At 52.9% G+C, this 17,676-nt stretch overlaps 1 protein-coding gene across 11 annotated transcripts in view; it reads right to left on the bottom strand.

Annotated features, from left to right (window-relative positions):
* Nucleotides 1-15,481, bottom strand: part of Ldb3 (LIM domain binding 3) — a 62,259-nt gene extending 46,778 nt beyond the window's left edge. For 5 of the 11 annotated variants that reach the window (XM_036199820.1, XM_036199817.1, XM_036199819.1 and 2 more), the window contains exons 1-3: nt 15,164-15,256; nt 5,822-5,973; nt 5,286-5,361 (exon numbers count right to left, since the gene is read on the bottom strand). In XM_036199820.1, coding sequence (XP_036055713.1) covers nt 5,286-5,361; nt 5,822-5,973; nt 15,164-15,256 — 321 coding nt within the window. Of the gene's footprint in view, nt 1-3,096; nt 3,456-5,285; nt 5,362-5,821; nt 5,974-15,163; nt 15,283-15,400 lie in introns of those variants that run through there. The other 6 variants (XM_036199818.1, XM_036199813.1, XM_036199815.1 and 3 more) reach the window with 3 other exon arrangements.
* Between the last annotated feature and the right edge of the window lie 2,195 nt (nt 15,482-17,676).

Below are 17,676 nucleotides of genomic sequence, written 5' to 3' on the forward strand. Positions count from 1 at the left end.
ACAGTTCAGAGAGGAGCTAGGCCTCAGCTCAGGAGGAGGCACCAGGCAGGGATGCAGTGCCTGCTCAGGGGCGCTTGCTCGTGGGGCCATGGAAAGTGAGGAGTGGGGCCTGCAGGTTGTTCAAGCTGCTCTGTCCTTGATCTCCACTGGTTCCCCTGCATGTCTCCCCAGAGATCCCGTTGCCAAGAATCAAGCCACAGGCTTCTCAGAGGAAAGGAAGGAAGGAAGGGGCTTCCTTTTGGAGTATGACAGAACAGAGGCCAGTTCCTAACCTCTTTTCAACATTATGGCTGTGGGCAAGTTCCTCCATCTCGACCCTATTCGTAAGAAGGAGGTGGGGGCACTGGAGAAGACGGCACCATGGTTAAGAGCATTGGCTGCGCTGGGCAGCAGTGGCGCACGCCTTTAATCCCAGCACTCGGGAGGCAGAGCCAGGCAGATCTCTGTGAGTTCGAGGCCAGCCTGCTCTACGAAGCAAGATCCAGGACAGGCACCAAAACTACACAGAGAAATCCTGTCTTAAAAAACAAACAAACAAACAAACAAACAAAAAAAAAAAAAAAAAAAAAAGCATTGGCTGCTCTTCCAGAGGACCAGAGTTTGATTCCCAGCACCCACGTGGCAGTTCACAGCCATCTGTAACTCCGGTTCTAGGGGATCTAATACCTTCTTCTGGTGATGCACAGACATACATGCAGACAAAACACCCTCACACATAAAAATAAAATACAAATTAAAAAAATAAAAAAGACTGAAGTGAAGGTTTCCATCTTGCAGATGGGTTATGCCAGGTCACTGTACCCCGAGTCTAAACCTTCAGCATAGGATGTACACACTAGATGGGCACAGTGAACTGCCAACTCTGTTGCTTTCAAGCAGTTAGACACTTAGCAAGTCGGGGCCTCAGGCCAGCAGAGGTCTCAGCTCTTTCTGCCTACAGCTGTCAACACTGACCACACAGGCTTTTACTTTGAACAAAGCATCAACCTCACTTCCTCCTCTGGTCCACCTTCCCACTGAAGACACTCCTGGATCTCGCTTCTCTGATTATCAAGTGAGAATTCCTTACATTTGCTAAGTAGATTCTGGACATCATCTGCACCAAAGGACTGGCACCCGGGAGTCTGGGCGAGAGGGTGGGGGTGGCGGTAGGAACAGGGCTCCTGACCTCCTAGCTTCCCTGTTCCATCTCAAATCAAGATGGAATCAGGCAGATGGAGTGCTAGTTCTTCTGTCTGCCTCTTACTAGCTGTATGATCTGGGGTCAATTTCACACTATACCTGACTTGTTAGGATGAAGGAAATCAAGCCCACCTCGGAAGTCATTGACAACGCCAGTTCCTATGGGGCTGGAGAGATGGCTCAGCAGTTAAGAGCACTGGCTGCTCTTCCAAAGGAGCTGGGTTTGATTTCCAGCACCTACATGGCAGCTCACAACTGTAGCTCCAGTCCTAGAGGATCAGACAGTCTCTTAGATATGCATGCAGGCAAAACACCCGTACACATAAAGTAAATTAATTAATACAAAAGAGCCAGTTCCTAGCTCAGAGTCGGAGCTCAGCCAGGAAGACATTGCCATCACTGCAAGTGGGCTTTCGGGATTCCCAGTTACCCAGAAGGCAACTTTTTGCCTGGAGTGGGGAGGGGTCCAGAAAGACCTACCCATCAGAGGCAGGAAAAGGAGGCCATCTTTATCCTGCCATTCCTAGAATTTTCTGCTTCCTTGCTGGGAAACACTTGGCTTGGGGAAGTCATGATGTGCTAGAGGCTGGCCTTGCTCAGATTCCAGAAGGAGCTGGGGAGGTTGAGAAATCCGAGAGCTCTGGTCTAGTGGACACAGAAGAGCAGAGGAGGGTGTGGCTGGGGACACGCTGGTGGGGTTCCTGTGTTGACCCTTGACTATCACCTGAGAGAGTCTAGGCAACCAGTGAGTGTGTGTTGTGTGTGTCGTGAGTGTGTGTCGTGAGTGAGTGCGTGACAAGTGCCATTCTCTTTGTCCTTGCAGTAACCTGAAGACAACCACGTGATTCCTCTCACTGAGACACTGGGCTACAATGCCTCAACTCAACTAGCTGTGCCTTTAGCACCTAGAGAGAAGCACACCCATCGCACAGGGCAGTAGCAGAGTTACTGCGAGATGAGAGAGGAGACCTGGCAGCTAATACGCGCTCAAATGCGGATCCCTCCTTTGTCTGCTTCCGGTGACCTAGCTCCATGTTTCTTCAACCCCTGCTCCCATGGAGTATCACTGGCTAGACTGAGGGGTGGCTGCAGAGGTGTTTTCCACAGACCCTTTCTCCTCGGAGTTCTGCTTCCTTGCTGTCCGCCCCAGCCTGGGCCGGTTGGTTCTGCAAACTGCCTCCTCTCATACCATTGCCCAGTCTCTCCTTGGGTACTGCCTGCGCCCCTACTTTGGGTAGCCTTCCTAGACCACTCTCATCATTGGAGAATTTTCTTTCTTTCCCTTTTTTCTTCTTTTTTTGTTTTTGAGACAAGGTCTCTCTGTGAAGCCCTGGCTGTCCTGGAACTCACTCGGTAGACCAGGCTGGCCTCGAACTCAGGGATCTGCGCCTGCCTCTGCCTCCTGAGTGCTGGGGTTAAAGGTGTGCGCCACCACCGCCCAGCTGAGAATTAATTTTCTTCCCTGTTCTTGCTGTAGAGACTCCAGGGATGTGGAGACTAGTCTTTCTTTTAGAACTTTAGTTCCCAAAGGCAGTGGGCAGTGTCATCTCATGGGATGGAGTGTGGCCTGGAGTAAAACTTTTGGGAGCCGGAGTCTCCTATACACAGGCTGAGCTCAGTCATGTAGTAGCTGGACAGTTGGGCCTCAGCTTAACCTTTTCTGAGCCTCAGTTTCAATTTCTAAAAAAGCTGACATGTCAGTCCAGAGGTTGTACAAAGCAGTGATATGCCTGGATGGCTGCAAACGTCAGTAGGATCCCTGCTGGTGTTGCTCTCGGGCCGTACTACCTCATGGGTGCAGCGCTGGCTGTGGTGAGACCTCTTCCTCCCCTTGACCACCCTGACCAGGCTGTTGTAGTGAGCACTGATGACCCAGGTGCCTCCACACCAGATGGCAAGATGCCCTTTACCTACCCTCCTAGGAGTCCAGCACCTGAGGCCTTCCCTCGGAGGCCCATCTGATACATCTGAGCCATCTCCCTCAGGGTCTCTGCTGAGTACAGGCCAATGGGGTTGTTATATTGTCTCGGTTGGCTGGGGCCTGGCAGAACTTTGGGGCTGACTGAGCCCTGTACACCCTCTGGGCTGGCCTTGGCCACTGGGCTGCCCTGAGGAAGGACAGGCTCCAGGGCCTCCATGTGTGGGGTGCAGATAGAGGTCTGGGAGAAGGAGGAGCTAAAGGTGTCCTCGAACTCCAGGGTGCCTGGGCTGGCCCTCGCCTCAGGGCTGGGGCTGGGAGTCACCAGGCTGCCGTTCGTGTCCAGAGCAGGGTCCTGGCATAGGGCAGCAATCATGCAGGGGAGAGAAGACAGTGGTTAGAGGCCACACGTGGCTGTGCTTCCGTGTGGACTTGAAACAGACATGTTAGTGTGAGCACCTGTAGCCCACCACCCACAGCCTGCAGCCTGCTGCATGAAGCACCCAGATGGGCCACTGGGAAGGAAGGTCCTTTGCAAGAGGAGCGGTAGAAGGAAGCCTGTGATTCCTGGCCTAGAGGCTGGCATCCATCTGGACAGAATGCCAAGTTCCTCCCAGAAAGCCAAGGCTGCCTCCAAGGACTAAGAAGGAGATGTGGGGCTCAGGGGAGAGTAAGGTACCACTATCCCGACTATTGGCCTCTTTTGCCTTTAAATGGGTACCCTGTGAATGCAAACAAGCCTCCTGATTCACTGACCCAACCTGGAGAGGACCCTTCATAACCAGGGCCGACTGACATTTGGGTGGAGGTACAGAGGGAACCTAAGGAAGCAACTGGCTATTTGGCCATCTCTGTGGGCCTTAGCAATTTTCCCAGCAGTCCTCTGTCCAGTTCCCCAATCTATGACCCCCCCCCACCACCGCTGTGAGCCTTTTCTTCCCGTCTCACCTGCTGTCCAATCTCCCCACTGGACAGACTGAAGTCAGTCTACACTTGTAGTGGGAGAATGGGTAAGGGAGCTATGGGTAGGCCTCCCCAAGCTTAGGTTAGACCCTTGGACCAGCCTCCCCAAGCTTAGGTTAGACCCTTGGACCAGCCTCCCCAAGCTTAGGTTAGGCCCTTGGACCAGCCTTCCTAAGTGTGAGTTAGACCCTTGGACCAGCCTTCCCAAGTGTGAGTTAGACCCTTGGACCAGCCTTCCCAAGTGTAAGTTAGACCCTTGGACCAGGCTTCCCAAGTGTAGGTTAGGCCCTTGGACCAGCCTTCCCAAGTGTAAGTTAGACCCTTGGACCAGGCTTCTCAAGTGTGAGTTAGACACTTGGACCAGCCTTCCCAAGTGTAAGTTAGACCCTTGGACCAGACTTCCCAAGTGTAAGTTTGGCCCTTGAACCAGGGTTCCCAAGTGTAAGTTAGACCCTTGGGCCAGCCTTCCCAAGTGTAAGTTAGACCCTTGGACCAGGCTTCCCGCAGTGTAAGTTAGACCCTTGGACCAGGCTTCCCGCATGTGAGTTAGACCCTTGGACCAGGCTTCCCAAGTGTGAGTTAGACCCTTAGACCAGCCTTCCCGAATGTGAGTTAGACCCTTGGACCAGGCTTCCCACGTGTGAGTTAGACCCTTGAGCCCACAGGGTTCCGACACTTAGAGAAGGTTTAGGAAGGATTCTGGCTCTAGTGGTGAGATTTGGGGCGGGGCTCTGCTGCCCCTCCACTCCTGGCCTCTAGCACTATAAGTAGCCTTCCTAATGGACAGAGGAGTCTGTAGCTGCGAGAGATGGGTAGACACTTAGAAACTGGAAGAATCTGGGTGGAGGAGAAACCCTGAGGGCCAGTCAGGTCCCTTCACACCTGGGGGTACCTCCTGGGATGACTGAGTCAAGCTGGGGTCTTTTCCAGCAGCTCTAGTCTCGGTGTTCCCAGACGATGAGGGTCAGAGCCCTCTAGACAGACGCCTGGTTCCTGTTCAACTAGAATGGCTGCCCTCTTCTCAGCACGCTGTTTTCCAAACCGGGTTCTTCTCAGAACAGCTGCTGGCCCTGGGATGGTGTCTTGGGCCCAGGTAGGCATCCCCACAACTCGATGTGTCTTAGGTAAGGGGACTCAAACACTGCTCATGAGAGTCAGCAGTGGCAAGGACAGGCAGGCAGGCAGGGTTACACTCCAGGAACCGCGGGTGGTCAGCACCTACCTTCTGGTGGGGGATCACCGGCAGTGGGGACTGGATAGGGGGCGCTGCTGTGGAGATGGCAATGGGGCGCTTGGACCTAGAGAAGCCAGAAACAAGAGTCAGGGAGGACACTCACACCTGGCCAGCGGGAGAGACCGAGAGATGAACAGTGGAGTCACAGGGCCCAAGTGCACATCAACCCATGCGCTAGGTCTCCTGCGCTTGACCAGAATAAGGAGTCATAACCCCAGAGTTTTCTCATCAGTACTCATGGGCCTCTTCTGCGTGGAGTGAGGGCAGATCTCCCGAGGAAAGAGGAAGTAGGGCTTCCAGGTCCAGCCCTCCATATACCTGTGGCACAGTGGCCACGTTCTCTGCCTAAGCCACTGCCGTAAAGCAAGGCAATGGTAGCTTGACAAGAATTTCTGCCCATCCCTTCTGTACACCTCTGTAGCACAGGGCTAGACCCACGCAAATCCTGAGGACAGCCTCTCTTCTCTCCCTGTTGCGTGCCTACACCAAACCTGTGTCCCCTTCTCAGGAGGGCCTCCACCTACTTCTGCAGGGTAAGGCTCAGGTTGTAGCTGGCCGACTTGATCTTGTTCTGGGCCTCTAGGTGGGTCATGGTGTCCGTGTTGACCCCATCAATGGCCACCACAAGGTCTCCTTGGCTGAGCTGGGACTGGGCTGCCTTGCTGCCTGGAGTGATCTGGTTAGATAGCAGAGAAAGGGTGAGTCAGGAAAGGATCGCCTGTAGTACCCAGCAGATGCCCATTATGCCGTTCATTCCCAATGGCTGGCACTGGCTCCTCACCAAGCTGGCACTCGGCTACCACTTCCTAGGACTTCTCTCTCTCTCTCTCTCTCTCTCTCTCTCTCTCTCTCTCTCTCTCTCTCTCTCTCTCTCTCTCTCTCTCTCTCTGTGGTTTTTCCAGACAGGGATCTCTGTATAACAGCCCTGGCTATCCTGGAACTTGATCTGTAGACCAGGCTAGCTTCAAACTCACAGAGATCCACCTGCCTCTGCCTCCTGAGTGCTGAGATTAAAAAGAGCATGTGCTGCCACGTCCAGCTTCCTAGGACTTTTTGACAGCCATGAAAAGACCAGCTTTGGCCAGGGGAATGCTGGTGGACGGATCACACACCACTGCCAGGTCTTTCCTCAGTAATCACCACTAGAATCCTGCACATTGTTTGTTGACTGACTAAATGCACATATTCAAGAGAAGGATAATCAAAATGCTTACTGGAAGGGGCCTGGATCCCAGAGTTACTACCTGGAGCAGGCATGGTATGTCAGGCTCCTTAAATGAGGAATAAATTCCCACTGTGCTAGGCCGTTGACATTTGGAGACTACATATTGTACCAATTAACCTATTACCCCCCTACACACACCCTGCAAAGCTATAAAGTACTTTTCAGTCCCAGAAATGAGGGTGAGACATCACCTCCCTGCCCCAAGTCATTCCAGGCATTGCCAGACCAAAGGGCAGCATAATTGTCCCCTCACAGAAGCAACCAAGCACCAGGTGCTCCACGCTGCCAGGGACAGGTACACAGAAAACTACCAGAGCCATCAGCCCTGCTTGGGTGAGAACAAGGCAGGCAGTGACGTGAGGTAGGCTAAAGGCTCTCTGACTACCTGCATACCTATGAAAGGAAAAATATAATTATGAAGCTAGTTCCTCATTCCTGTGACCCACTGACACCAAAAATAATGTCTGGAGGCTCCATCTTTGACCACACGGAATGCCATTGGGACTTCATTCTGAAAACACCGCACGGGGTGTTGGGAAAGCTACACCCACTATTACACGGGAGGCCATGGTGGCTCACACTGAACTTGCAATGTCGTCATACACAATACCAAATGTTGCACAGCTGCCCCTTAGTAGCAGTACTTTGAGTGCTATGGAAACCCTACCCACAGTGACTCATCTGAGATGCAAACTTCCGGAAGGTCTGGTGACATCATTTAGAGTGGTTTCATGGAAGGGCCATAGTGACACTAGCAGCCCTTCTCTGAAATATAGCTCAGGAGATGTTACTAGAGGAGACCAGCTTCAGTTTCTATGACTTTCAGTTGGATGTCTCAGTCCCTGACAATATCATATGGAAGCATTCATTTTTTTCCCAGTATAAATGGTTACTGGCTGAGGAGACAAGTGTGTGTGGGGGGACAACCCATTAGTGTGTGGTACATACACATAGAAGTGTTTTAGGAGCTGACCCTGTGTCAGCAGGCAGTCTCCTCTGTGGTACCACATGGAATGTGACACAGGCCTTATCGTCAATGACATCACGGGAAAGAGGAGGCTCTGAGCCCCCCTCCCCCATTGCCCAGATGACTGGAGGCTGCCCCTTAGCTTCATCCCATTACCTGTTCACTAGCTAGTTCTCTTGGCCTCTCTGGCCACATCCTACCCCCTTCCTGGCTGTGCTGCAGGAATAAGACTAGCCATTAATGCTGTCAAGCTAGATTTGGGTTAAGGTCTGGAGACCATCCTGAAAGATGATCACAGATAACCTGGGGGACAGTCCTATGTTCCATGTGCCAAACCTGTGTGGCCTCTGGTCAAGCTCTGGGCATGGATGGATGCCTCCTTCCAGGTTCTTTAAAGGGAACTATACACACATCAAGGTGCTCTGCAGTCATTGTGCCCAGAGAATGAAGGATTTTGTTGTAATCTGATCACTGGTCCCAGAGCTGGTCCTATACCCTGCGGGTGATGACAACAAGACCAAATGCCAACTGCTGTCACCAGCCTTTGTGGTCCCAGGTGTCTTCTTTTTTTTTTTTTTTCCTCCCAAGACAAAGTTTCTTTTTTCTTTTTTTCTTTTTTTTTTCTTTTTTTTTTTTTTTTTTTTTGAGCTGAGGATCGAGCCTAGCAAGCGCTCTACCACTGAGCTAAATCCCCCAACCCCAAGACAAAATTTCTTTGTGTAGCCTTGACTGTCCTGGAATTCATGCTGTAGACCAGGCTGGCCTCGAACTCATGGAGATCCACCTGCCTCTGCATCGCAAGTGCTGGAATTAAAAGCATTTGCCATCACACCCCACTCCAGGTGTCTTCTCAAACACTGCCCACTTGTGCCCAGAACAGTCCTCTTCTGGACCCCAAATTGCCAGGCAAGAACAATAAATGAAAGCGGCAATGGCCAAGAAAACATGTCTGATTTGCAAAGCCCACTCTCCAGATGCCAGAGGGGCATCACAGAACCATCATCATCCCTTAATACCATCATTATTCCCTAGCCCGTCACCACAGGGAGCCCATGATAAGAGAAGTGTGATGCTGTCTTGAACACAGAGGTGAAAAATACTGACAGAGGCTGGAGAGACAGCTCAGTCATTAATTGTTTGCTGTGCAAGCATGAGGACCCGAGTTCGAGCCCTGACACACAACTGAAAAACAGATGTAGGTATATGCTTATAACTCCAGTGCTGGGAAGGCAGAGACAGATGGACTCCTAGGGCTTGCCAGTCAGCCAGCCTCTCTGAATAGGTGAGTCCCAGGTCAAGGAGAATGACTTCTGAGGTACAATACCCAACGTTATCTTCTCATACACACACACACAAACACACACACACACACACACACACACACACACACACACACACACACACGAGGAAAAAACAAGATACCTAGACCAGAGGCCTCTTGCTGCTATGCAGAAAGTACACCTGGCCTCCTGCCTTTCTTTGCAGGGTTGTGCTATCTCTAACAACTTACTACAGTAATCTTTAAGCTGAAAAACATGAACACCCAATTCGCATCATCATTGTCCAACCATAACACCCTACTTTTCCAATTCATCACACTTCACTTTCATGGCTCTCCATCCACCAAGCCATCTTACTTCAGAAGCACTTCAAAGGCAGAGGAAAACACCTGGGATAAAGTTTCCAGCACCACGCTGTCCTAGCAGACTGCCCAGACCCCACAACTGGTTACCCTGTGGCAGGACATCCCTAGTGAAAGATATCTCATAGCAAAGCTGCCCTTAAAATGTTCTCCATAGCAGGACATCCCTACAGGACCATACCCCCAATGCTTCTAACTGTCTGTGGAGAAGGAATTGCTTCTTGCAGCAAATGGCTTGGGGTAGGGTAGAGGGAAGCAGCTACCAAGTTCACACAGAAAGGTGGGACTCCAAAGCCAGAAGGGATACTGCCAGGCAGGATGGGAACGTTCAGATCACAATGACAGTGTAAGCAAGGGCATCAGAATGACATCCAAGGAGGCTGGGCTGTCAGCTAGTGCCAGCTGCAGGCCTTCAGGAATGCCATGTCTTTAGAGCTGCCTGGGGACATATTTCTCCCTAAAGCGTGGCCAACTTGTTCTTACTCTTCCCAGTGCCTGGCCCTGTCTGATATTCAGGCGTGCGTGGGCTGGGGTAATCCTTCCTCCAGGGGCCTGGTCAGTAGCCAAACATTCCAGAGGGAGCCACCAAGCTGGATCCCCCTGTTCCTAGCGTCAATCTCTCTGCATCTGTGTCTGCCCATCAGGGCTCAGCTGGCCTGGCCTTTGGCTGCCCTAAGCAGGGCTCACTGTCCCTCAAGCAGGGGTGGGGTATTCACATGTAGGGAGATGTTCTTCTTTTCTGCTCAAGTGTCCTTAGAGAAGGAGGTCCGATGGAGGCAGGGATGCTAAAGACAGCCAAGGACCATCAGATCCCTTCCCTCCACCACAGGAGCAGCCTTAGCTGCCTGGGGGAGGGGACTGGCACTGTTGGACTGTTGCCTAGAACCCAGGGCTCATGAAAAAAGTTTAGCTCATGCGTCTCTTCCTAACGTTACACCTTTTCTCTGTTGACTTTGTCTCAGAAAAGATTCAAAGCACACACGTTCTTGGAGACACTTGTTTAAAAAAAAAAAGTCTTTCTATAACTTTTTGAGCATTTAAAATGCTCCCCGGATGAGTGTTTCATCCCTGTCTAACTTCTCAATTGTTTCAAGCCAACAGTCACTTTCCAGTGTCTCTCTGAACACTAAGCAGAGCCTAGAGGGGCCTCAGGGTGGGACACCAAGAACAAATTGGGTCAAGACTAGCCACTCAGGTCCTGCTTGCTGGGCCGTGACCCTAAGAAACCCCACATCACTGGTCCCAGAAGCACTGTCCTCCAGCCTCTGGGTGACACAGTGAGACTAACTGTGTCACCAGCCTTTGAAGTCCCAGGTGTCTTCCTAAACCCTGCCCACCTTGTGCCCAGAGCACTCCTCTTGTAGACTCTACACGTGTAAGCCAGGCAAGGACAACAGAGGAATAAATGCCGTGGTGCTCAAGAGGACACATCTGATTGGCAAGGCACAACCCACTCTCCAGAGGCAGCCCAAGGGTAACTGATGTCATGCCACTGTCACGCCTAGGAGGAAGGTGACAAAGGAAAGCATGTGGACAATGGAATGGGTCAACTTAAGCCTGCTTTGGTTGACTTCACACATTCTGGGGAGTGTCCAGAGCACAGGACAAGGCCTTCCTCTCCGGCATGGTGTGAGGACTCTACAGGTGCTTTTAGCATCCCTCCCCATATTCAGAAGCACATAGGCCCTGCCTTCCTTCTCCATGTGACTTGTCAGGTGTGGTGGAGCTGGCTAAGGGCAGGTAACAGGCCTAGAAGCAGTGAAGCCTTCCCAGGCCCGCAGGGATTTCCCCTAAAGTCCTAAGTGCATTTAAACCCTGTGGGATTAAGTTACCACGTGCCAGGCTGGCTCTTTCCCCATCTGGCTTCCCCTGGGGCCTTGACCCAGCCCTCGGCCTTTTTCTGGGAACTTCTGTCTCGCAGTGGTCTTAACCTCTATTCTATCTCTACCGTAGAGATAAGCCAGGCTCTCCTATGTCCTGCTTTGCTTGTCCAAATAGCTCCCACTTCACCCCTCTCCCTTTTGTGCTCTCAGAGTTCCTTCAAGAAGTGACCACAGGCCCCCCGCTCCTCTAGATCCCATCTCACACACTCTAACACCTGGTCTTGGCAACTAATTGTCCACACATACTAATGATCTCTGTCTCTCTCTGTCTCTCTCTGTCTCTCTGTCTCTGTCTCTCTGTCTCTGTCTCTGTCTCTGTCTCTCTCTGTCTCTGTCTCTCTCTGTCTCTCTCTCTGTCTCTCTCTCTGTCTCTCTGTCTCTCTCTGTCTCTGTCTCTGTCTCTCTGTCTCTGTCTCTGTCTCTCTGTCTCTCTCTGTCTCTCTCTCTCTCTCTCTCTGTGTGTGTGTGTGTGTGTGTGTGTGTGTGTGTGTGTGTGTGTGTGTTTTGCAGGTCTTCCTCTGCTTCTCCGGGTTCTGACACTGTTCCTCTCTGCTTCTCCAACCAATTGCCCAGTATTCTTGTGTGTACTTGGCCCTGGAAAAACGGCTTCATGCTTCCAAGGGTGGTTCCCATGAAAGCAGGACCCTAGCTTCAGCAGAGTGGAGAAGCCATGTTTGGGACTGGGAAGCCTGGAGGTAAGGACCTGAGAGCCTTCACAGTCAGGGCATTTCCTCCTGTCCCTGGTGCCTCTATACTCTTCATATCTGCTGTCCTCACAGTCTCCCGTCTCCCCATAGCATCTGCCCCGATTCCTGTCTGCCAGTAGAGTTGCCCTTGCCTTGTGTTCTGGTTCTGGGACCTACAAGGACCCCTCCTAGGACCTAGTGGGCCTCTGGTCTGCTTCCTTCAGGGCCTTCAAGGGGTCAGAGGTGAGTCTGAGTCACAGGAGGACCTGGAGAGACACACCTCTAAGAATGCAGTCTCCAGCTAGGACTGTTCCTTATCTTCCAGCTAGATAGATGGCTGCCTGACCTTCAACAGAGCTATAAACAGCACGGCCTGTCAGCACTGCTAGGCGCTGCCGAGAACAGCTCAAGATGCTTCGCTCCAGGGGCCTGGAGATTCCAGGAATTGCCAGCACAGCCACCCCCAGAATAGTCTCACACTGTCCTCCGTTCTCTTCCCAAGGGTTCTGTGCTCTCAGTGTCCCCAGGAGCTAGGAGAGTTCAATAATACTGAAACTGAAGCCGGAGGAGAGGTGGAAGGCCTCTGGATTGTGGCCTAGGCAAGCCTGCCAGGTAGGATGGAGGTCCTGGGAGTAAAGGCCTTCCAATAAGGAAGCAGGCTTGACCCAGCCCACAGCCCCTTTGCACACTAGCCTCATAGCCAGTCTCCTTTCTACACTTGCACTCTCCCAAGTGTGGACAGCACTGTCCCATTCCACAGGTGAGACAATTCAGGCTGTGCTAGAATTGAACAAAGACACTTGCTTCTTTCCTAAGGCGGAGGGTGCCACAGCCATATGGGGGCAAGGCCCCACACCTAGCTCCAGCATCTGGCCAGAGGCAGGGGCCCCGGTGAGGGCTGAACCTGTTGATCTGCTTCCTCAACTCTGCTTCGTGGAGAACTGGCTAAGGTGGGAGGGCAGCTCAGGTTGCAGGCCTTTGCACCTGTCCAGGATAAATAAAGGCATTTGCGCTCCACCCTAGAGTGTCCCTCCTGAACCCCATCTCTGCAGATTCCCAGGCTTAAGCTCACTGAATAAGGGTCTTGAGGGGGAGGGTCTTCTGCTCGGGTTGACGCCGTAGTGCCTGTGTGGAAGCTGTGGGCAAGGGGATAGCGAGGCTATCACCCAGCACACAGGTGGCAGCTGCTGTTCCTGGGAGGAACACATACCTGCTTTTGAGAGAGGCCACCTTCCACCAGTGTCTAGACTGACAGGCAAAGGACCAGGCGTGGGAGTTAAAGCCGTGCCAGGGCATGTGAGTGCTACCCATGGGCATCTCCATCCCATGCAAGCCTCAGTTTGCTGGGCTCCAAGTTGGTAACCCCAGACTTCCTGCCTGATCACCCCTCATAATTGCAGTGACTGTGCCTGAAACAGGGGACTGCTGAAGATGGACGGGGTCCTGACGCTGTGTCTCTGTGAGTAGACTGTTTCTAGTACAGAAGGTACTTGGAAGCCTCGGCAGCAAATGCCACAGGCCTGGTATTCACGGAGTCTATCTTGCCATCAGCACTGGGCCTGAAATGCCCAATCCAGGGGTGCCAGAGTCTACTGTATCTGTGGCCCACTAGTTGTATTTTTCAGGAGACTGCAAGACCTGATCATCATTGCTCGGGCCACCCCTGCTCCAGGTAACTTGAGGTATGTATCAGAAAGGAGCCTATCTCCCAATGCCCTGGCTTCTATTTTTAAATGTCTCCCTAGCTTTAGCTTCCAGCACACCCCAACTACCCCCTCTTTGAATGAGGATGTTCTTCCTGCTGTCTAGCTTAAAGCCTCTCTGCTGTCACTTAAGCCCTGGCCATCCGGGGCCAGGTGGTGCATAGGTCCTGAGTGAGGTCATTGGCTTTTCTGGGTGCCACTGATCCTGGAGATGAATTTGTTCCCATTAAACACAACATCCCAGGGCACACCAGCAATGAGCTTTGGGGACGGTGGGCTCAATCCTAGGCATAGAAGGCCGGAGGGCACAGGAGGATGATTCGAGAGAACCCATCTTATACAGGGAGGAAACTCGTAACCATGGGGGTGGGGATTGTGCAGAGCCTGGGCTGGGGGTAGCCACTGGACTCACATACCCACATGTCACCACATCGTCAAGCAGAATGTACATGGTTTAGGGTGTCCTCTTAATAGGGGCCCTGTGGTTTTCAGGGCAGTAGGTCTGGAGGGCAGAGACTTCTGATCTGCAGCTGAGAGGTGGACAACGTCCTTCCCCAAAGGCCACTCTAAGTGCCCAGCTTAAAGGTAGTCTAAGGACCAAGATTGCTTCAGTGGAAATACTGGGCCCTGCCCCTCCGTCAAGCGCTTTCCAGGCTTCCCCACTACCCCTGAGTGCTAGCTCCAGGTCTGAGGCAAGTCTCTGGCTTTCTGTGGGAGAAACAGCCATCCAATTATACCTGATTCTACCCTCCGACTTCACAGTGATGTCCTGAAGTCTAACCCTGCCCCTTAAGCCAGCCCAGATCAGTCCTGCCAGGGGCTCAGCCACCAAGCAGGTTATACTTGTTCCCTGGGTGCCTCTCAGTACCCTAAGCCACAGGGCCTTCTGTCCCAGATCTACCAGCACTTGTAGGGTGCTTTATCTAACAAGTATTGGGGTGATAGCAACAGGCATGGCCCAGGTGCTTGGACTAGAGCAATAAAGACCCTCCTTTCTTCCTTTCAAGCATGTCTACTTTCTATCTCTGGGCCTCAGTTCTCCAACCAATGGGAACTACCCTCATAACACCTTTGGTTCAGTGCCATTTCCATTGGGCAGAGCTGTTTCTCACCATATACTACAAGACCCAGGGGCCATTGCCCCAGCCTAGCAGGGCAAAGGTGTGAGACAGGCATCCCTGGGCTCAAATGAGGAAGACAGCCCAAGAGGCAGGTGGTGTGAGGTTCCTGCCAGGCCCACTATGGCCGGGAGAGGAGGAGTTGATGTCTTGGGTCTGGGGACACTAGAGACCAGCAACGACAATCTGTCCACCCACCTACCTGGTACCTGCCTTCCTTATGCTGGGAATGCTCTTTCCTAAGCATCTACCTGCTTTTAGGGAGGGGCTCCAAGCTTGGGAATACCCCAAGCCTAGCCTGCTAGGGAAGGGCTTAGGGAGGCCCCACACTCTCTGCCCCAAAGCCCACCCACCCTGCAAACTCAGCATTTCCTCCTCTGCTCAAAATGCCAGCTATTTGCCCATGACGTCTTGCTTAGGTGGGCAAAGTCTGGGGAACAAGCTGGGGTGAGCAAATTCAGCTGTGGCCAAGATCAGACCAGTCCAGTCCTAGACTCCAGACCAGGAATAGGGCAGGCTCTGCTTTCCAAGAGCCCTGGGGAAGACAGACAGACTGACTGACAGACAGATGGACGTGAGCATGCCCTCTTCCAAGAATGCCCTGCCCCTTTGGGAATAAGGCTGTGGGCAATGCGCACTTACCCGGGAGATAGTGAGGGGCATATTGAAGTCCTTGCCTCCCTGCAGACGGAAGCCCCAGGGCCCGGGCCCTGTCAGAGTCACACTGTAGGACATTCTGGTACTGACTGCGGTGGCTTTCTCTGCAGACAAATAGTACGAAGAGTCAGGTAAGAGGACGCTCATGCACTCTGTCTTTCTAGCCCATATCTCTGCTCATAGCGCTGTTCCTGGCCCCAGAACCCCGACCCCTGGCCTTGCCTGCTGTGTCCCTTGCTGCCTGGCCAGGCTGTGCAGAGCTCCTGGGACGCTCCTAAGAATAGCTGAGAGCGAATGCCATCGACACTGATATGGGCCCTTGGTGCGCCCATAAATGGACTGTAACCCTACACTGGGCCCGCCTGCCTGTGGCCTCTCAGCCAGTCCACCATGACTCACACGGTTAATATAGTCCCCGGGGAGGGGTGTCAGGCACCCAGAACACCCATCCCCAAGGGGCAGGCAGGGAGGACCGGCCCCCTTTGTGCCTCTGCAGAGCCCACGTACCCTTATTCTGATCAGTGGGTCCACTCTGGATTCTCTTCTGGGTAGGAGTTTTGCTACTCTGTTGTTCCTGGGAAGGACCACGATTTGGCCCCTTATCCATCGTGGGGCCCTGTGGGGCCTTGGACTTAGCCTCCACAGGTCTGAAAAACTTCAGTTCAGAAGAGTGCTCATTGGCTACCAGGTCACTTTTATGGGACCAGACATAAAAATGACCATGTAATGGTAGTACTTTGAACATGGCCAAGTTCAGAAAAGGGCCCTTCATACCGGTTTCCTTGGGGTCCTAAGGGGCTGCCACCTTGGATTGTAATAGTTGGGGCTCAGAGAAGTTAAACATTCTCCAAGGTCACACAGGGAATGGACTCAGGTCCCACTAGAGCCTGGGCTCATTTTAATGAGACTCACATCGGATAATGGCTCCCAGTGGCTGTAGACATCTTCCAAAGCCCTGGCCTGGGGAAGGGGGTGCTGCTTGACCCCTGGGAAAAAAGTCTAGAGCTAGGTCTGGGGTTGTCCCACCCCTCCAGACCCTCTGGGGCCCAGGCAGTTATTCCTGGCTCTCCCGTCTCATTTGGGCCCTGGAAAACTTGACAGTAGCATGGAAAGCCACAGCTGCCAGCATTGCGCGCCAGGCTCCATGCCCTTTGCGCTGGAATGACAGGGGCAGGGAGAAGTGCCTTTCGTTCAGCTGCTAGGACACAGAGCCAGAAGAGATGGGGAGGGAAGCATGCGTGGCATGCTCAGCCTGTACCCCAGAGACGTGTGCTCTGGGTGGGGGCCTTGGCCCTTTGGGGCTTCAACCAGCACGACATTCTCATTAAGATGCCCCCAGAATCCTGCCTTCCCCCAAGAAAGACCTCAGATCTCATGTAGTCTGGAGACAGATCGAGGTTCACTCTGGCTCCCAGCTTGGGAAACTGAGGTTCAGGGAAGATGGATGACAGGTCGGCTTCTTGCTGGCCTTGTCAAAGACACTAACCTGGAGGATTCAATGCGGGCCTGGATATAAGTGATTTCCTAGCTGCCACAACTCCAGCCTTACACCCTGAGCCCTGTGTACATAGGGCACATAAGAATGCTGGTGTTGCAGGGTCACTTAATAATTTGTTCGAGGTCACAAAAACAGCAAGTGGCAGAAGCCAGGGAGGGACTCGCCCTCTTTCTCTTTGTTTTGCTGCCTCCTCTTTGTACCCTGCAACTCCATCTGCATGGGCTAGGAGGTCAGCAACCCGCCCGATCCCATCCCATCCCATCCCATCCCGCCCCATCCCATCCCATCCCATCCCACCCCATCCCATCCCATCCCATCCCATCCCATCCCATCCCACCCCATCCCACCCCATCCCATCCCATCCTCTACACCATCCCATCTAACCCTAACCCTAGCTCTGGCCTTGTCCCCCTGGCCCCTCTGTCCCTCCCAGCTGGGGAAGATCCAGCCACACAGCATAACCAGAAAGAAAGGGCTGACCCTGGCCCTGGAGCCCCAGCAAGGCTGACCTGGAGCCCAGGGCTCTTTCTCTGGAGTCTGGCACTGCCTGATGACTTGCTTCTGGGTAAGGGAGGAGTGGTGGGAAGATGTTCTTAAAGGGGCAGGCCAGCCTCCCTCAGCCTCCCCTGGGACACCCAAAGCCAGTTGGAGAGCAGCTGGTACCCATGGGCTGGGCGGAGCTCCACATCTCCCTGGGGAGGAGGGGCGGGCCAGACGGCCTTTGTCCCTCCTCTGTTTTGCTCTCCTACAGTTTGAAATGGGTTTTCAGGAGTGAGAGTCGCTAGGGGAGGGAGAAAGAAGTTGCTGGAGGCATGGAGACCAGGCCCAGGTCTCTTCTCCACAGAAGCGCCAGTAGACGTGTTGACCACAAGAGACCCTGTTTATTGTTTTTCTGTGCCTGTCAGATCCGCATCTGGATGGAACTTAGACACTAAACAATGAGTAAGGGCAGGGTGCACATACACGTGCTTGGTGTGCATACAGATAGGTACCCATGTGC

This window comes from Onychomys torridus, chromosome 9, assembly GCF_903995425.1.
Source record: "Onychomys torridus chromosome 9, mOncTor1.1, whole genome shotgun sequence".
In the NCBI taxonomy this organism is placed as follows: Eukaryota; Metazoa; Chordata; class Mammalia; order Rodentia; family Cricetidae; genus Onychomys; species Onychomys torridus.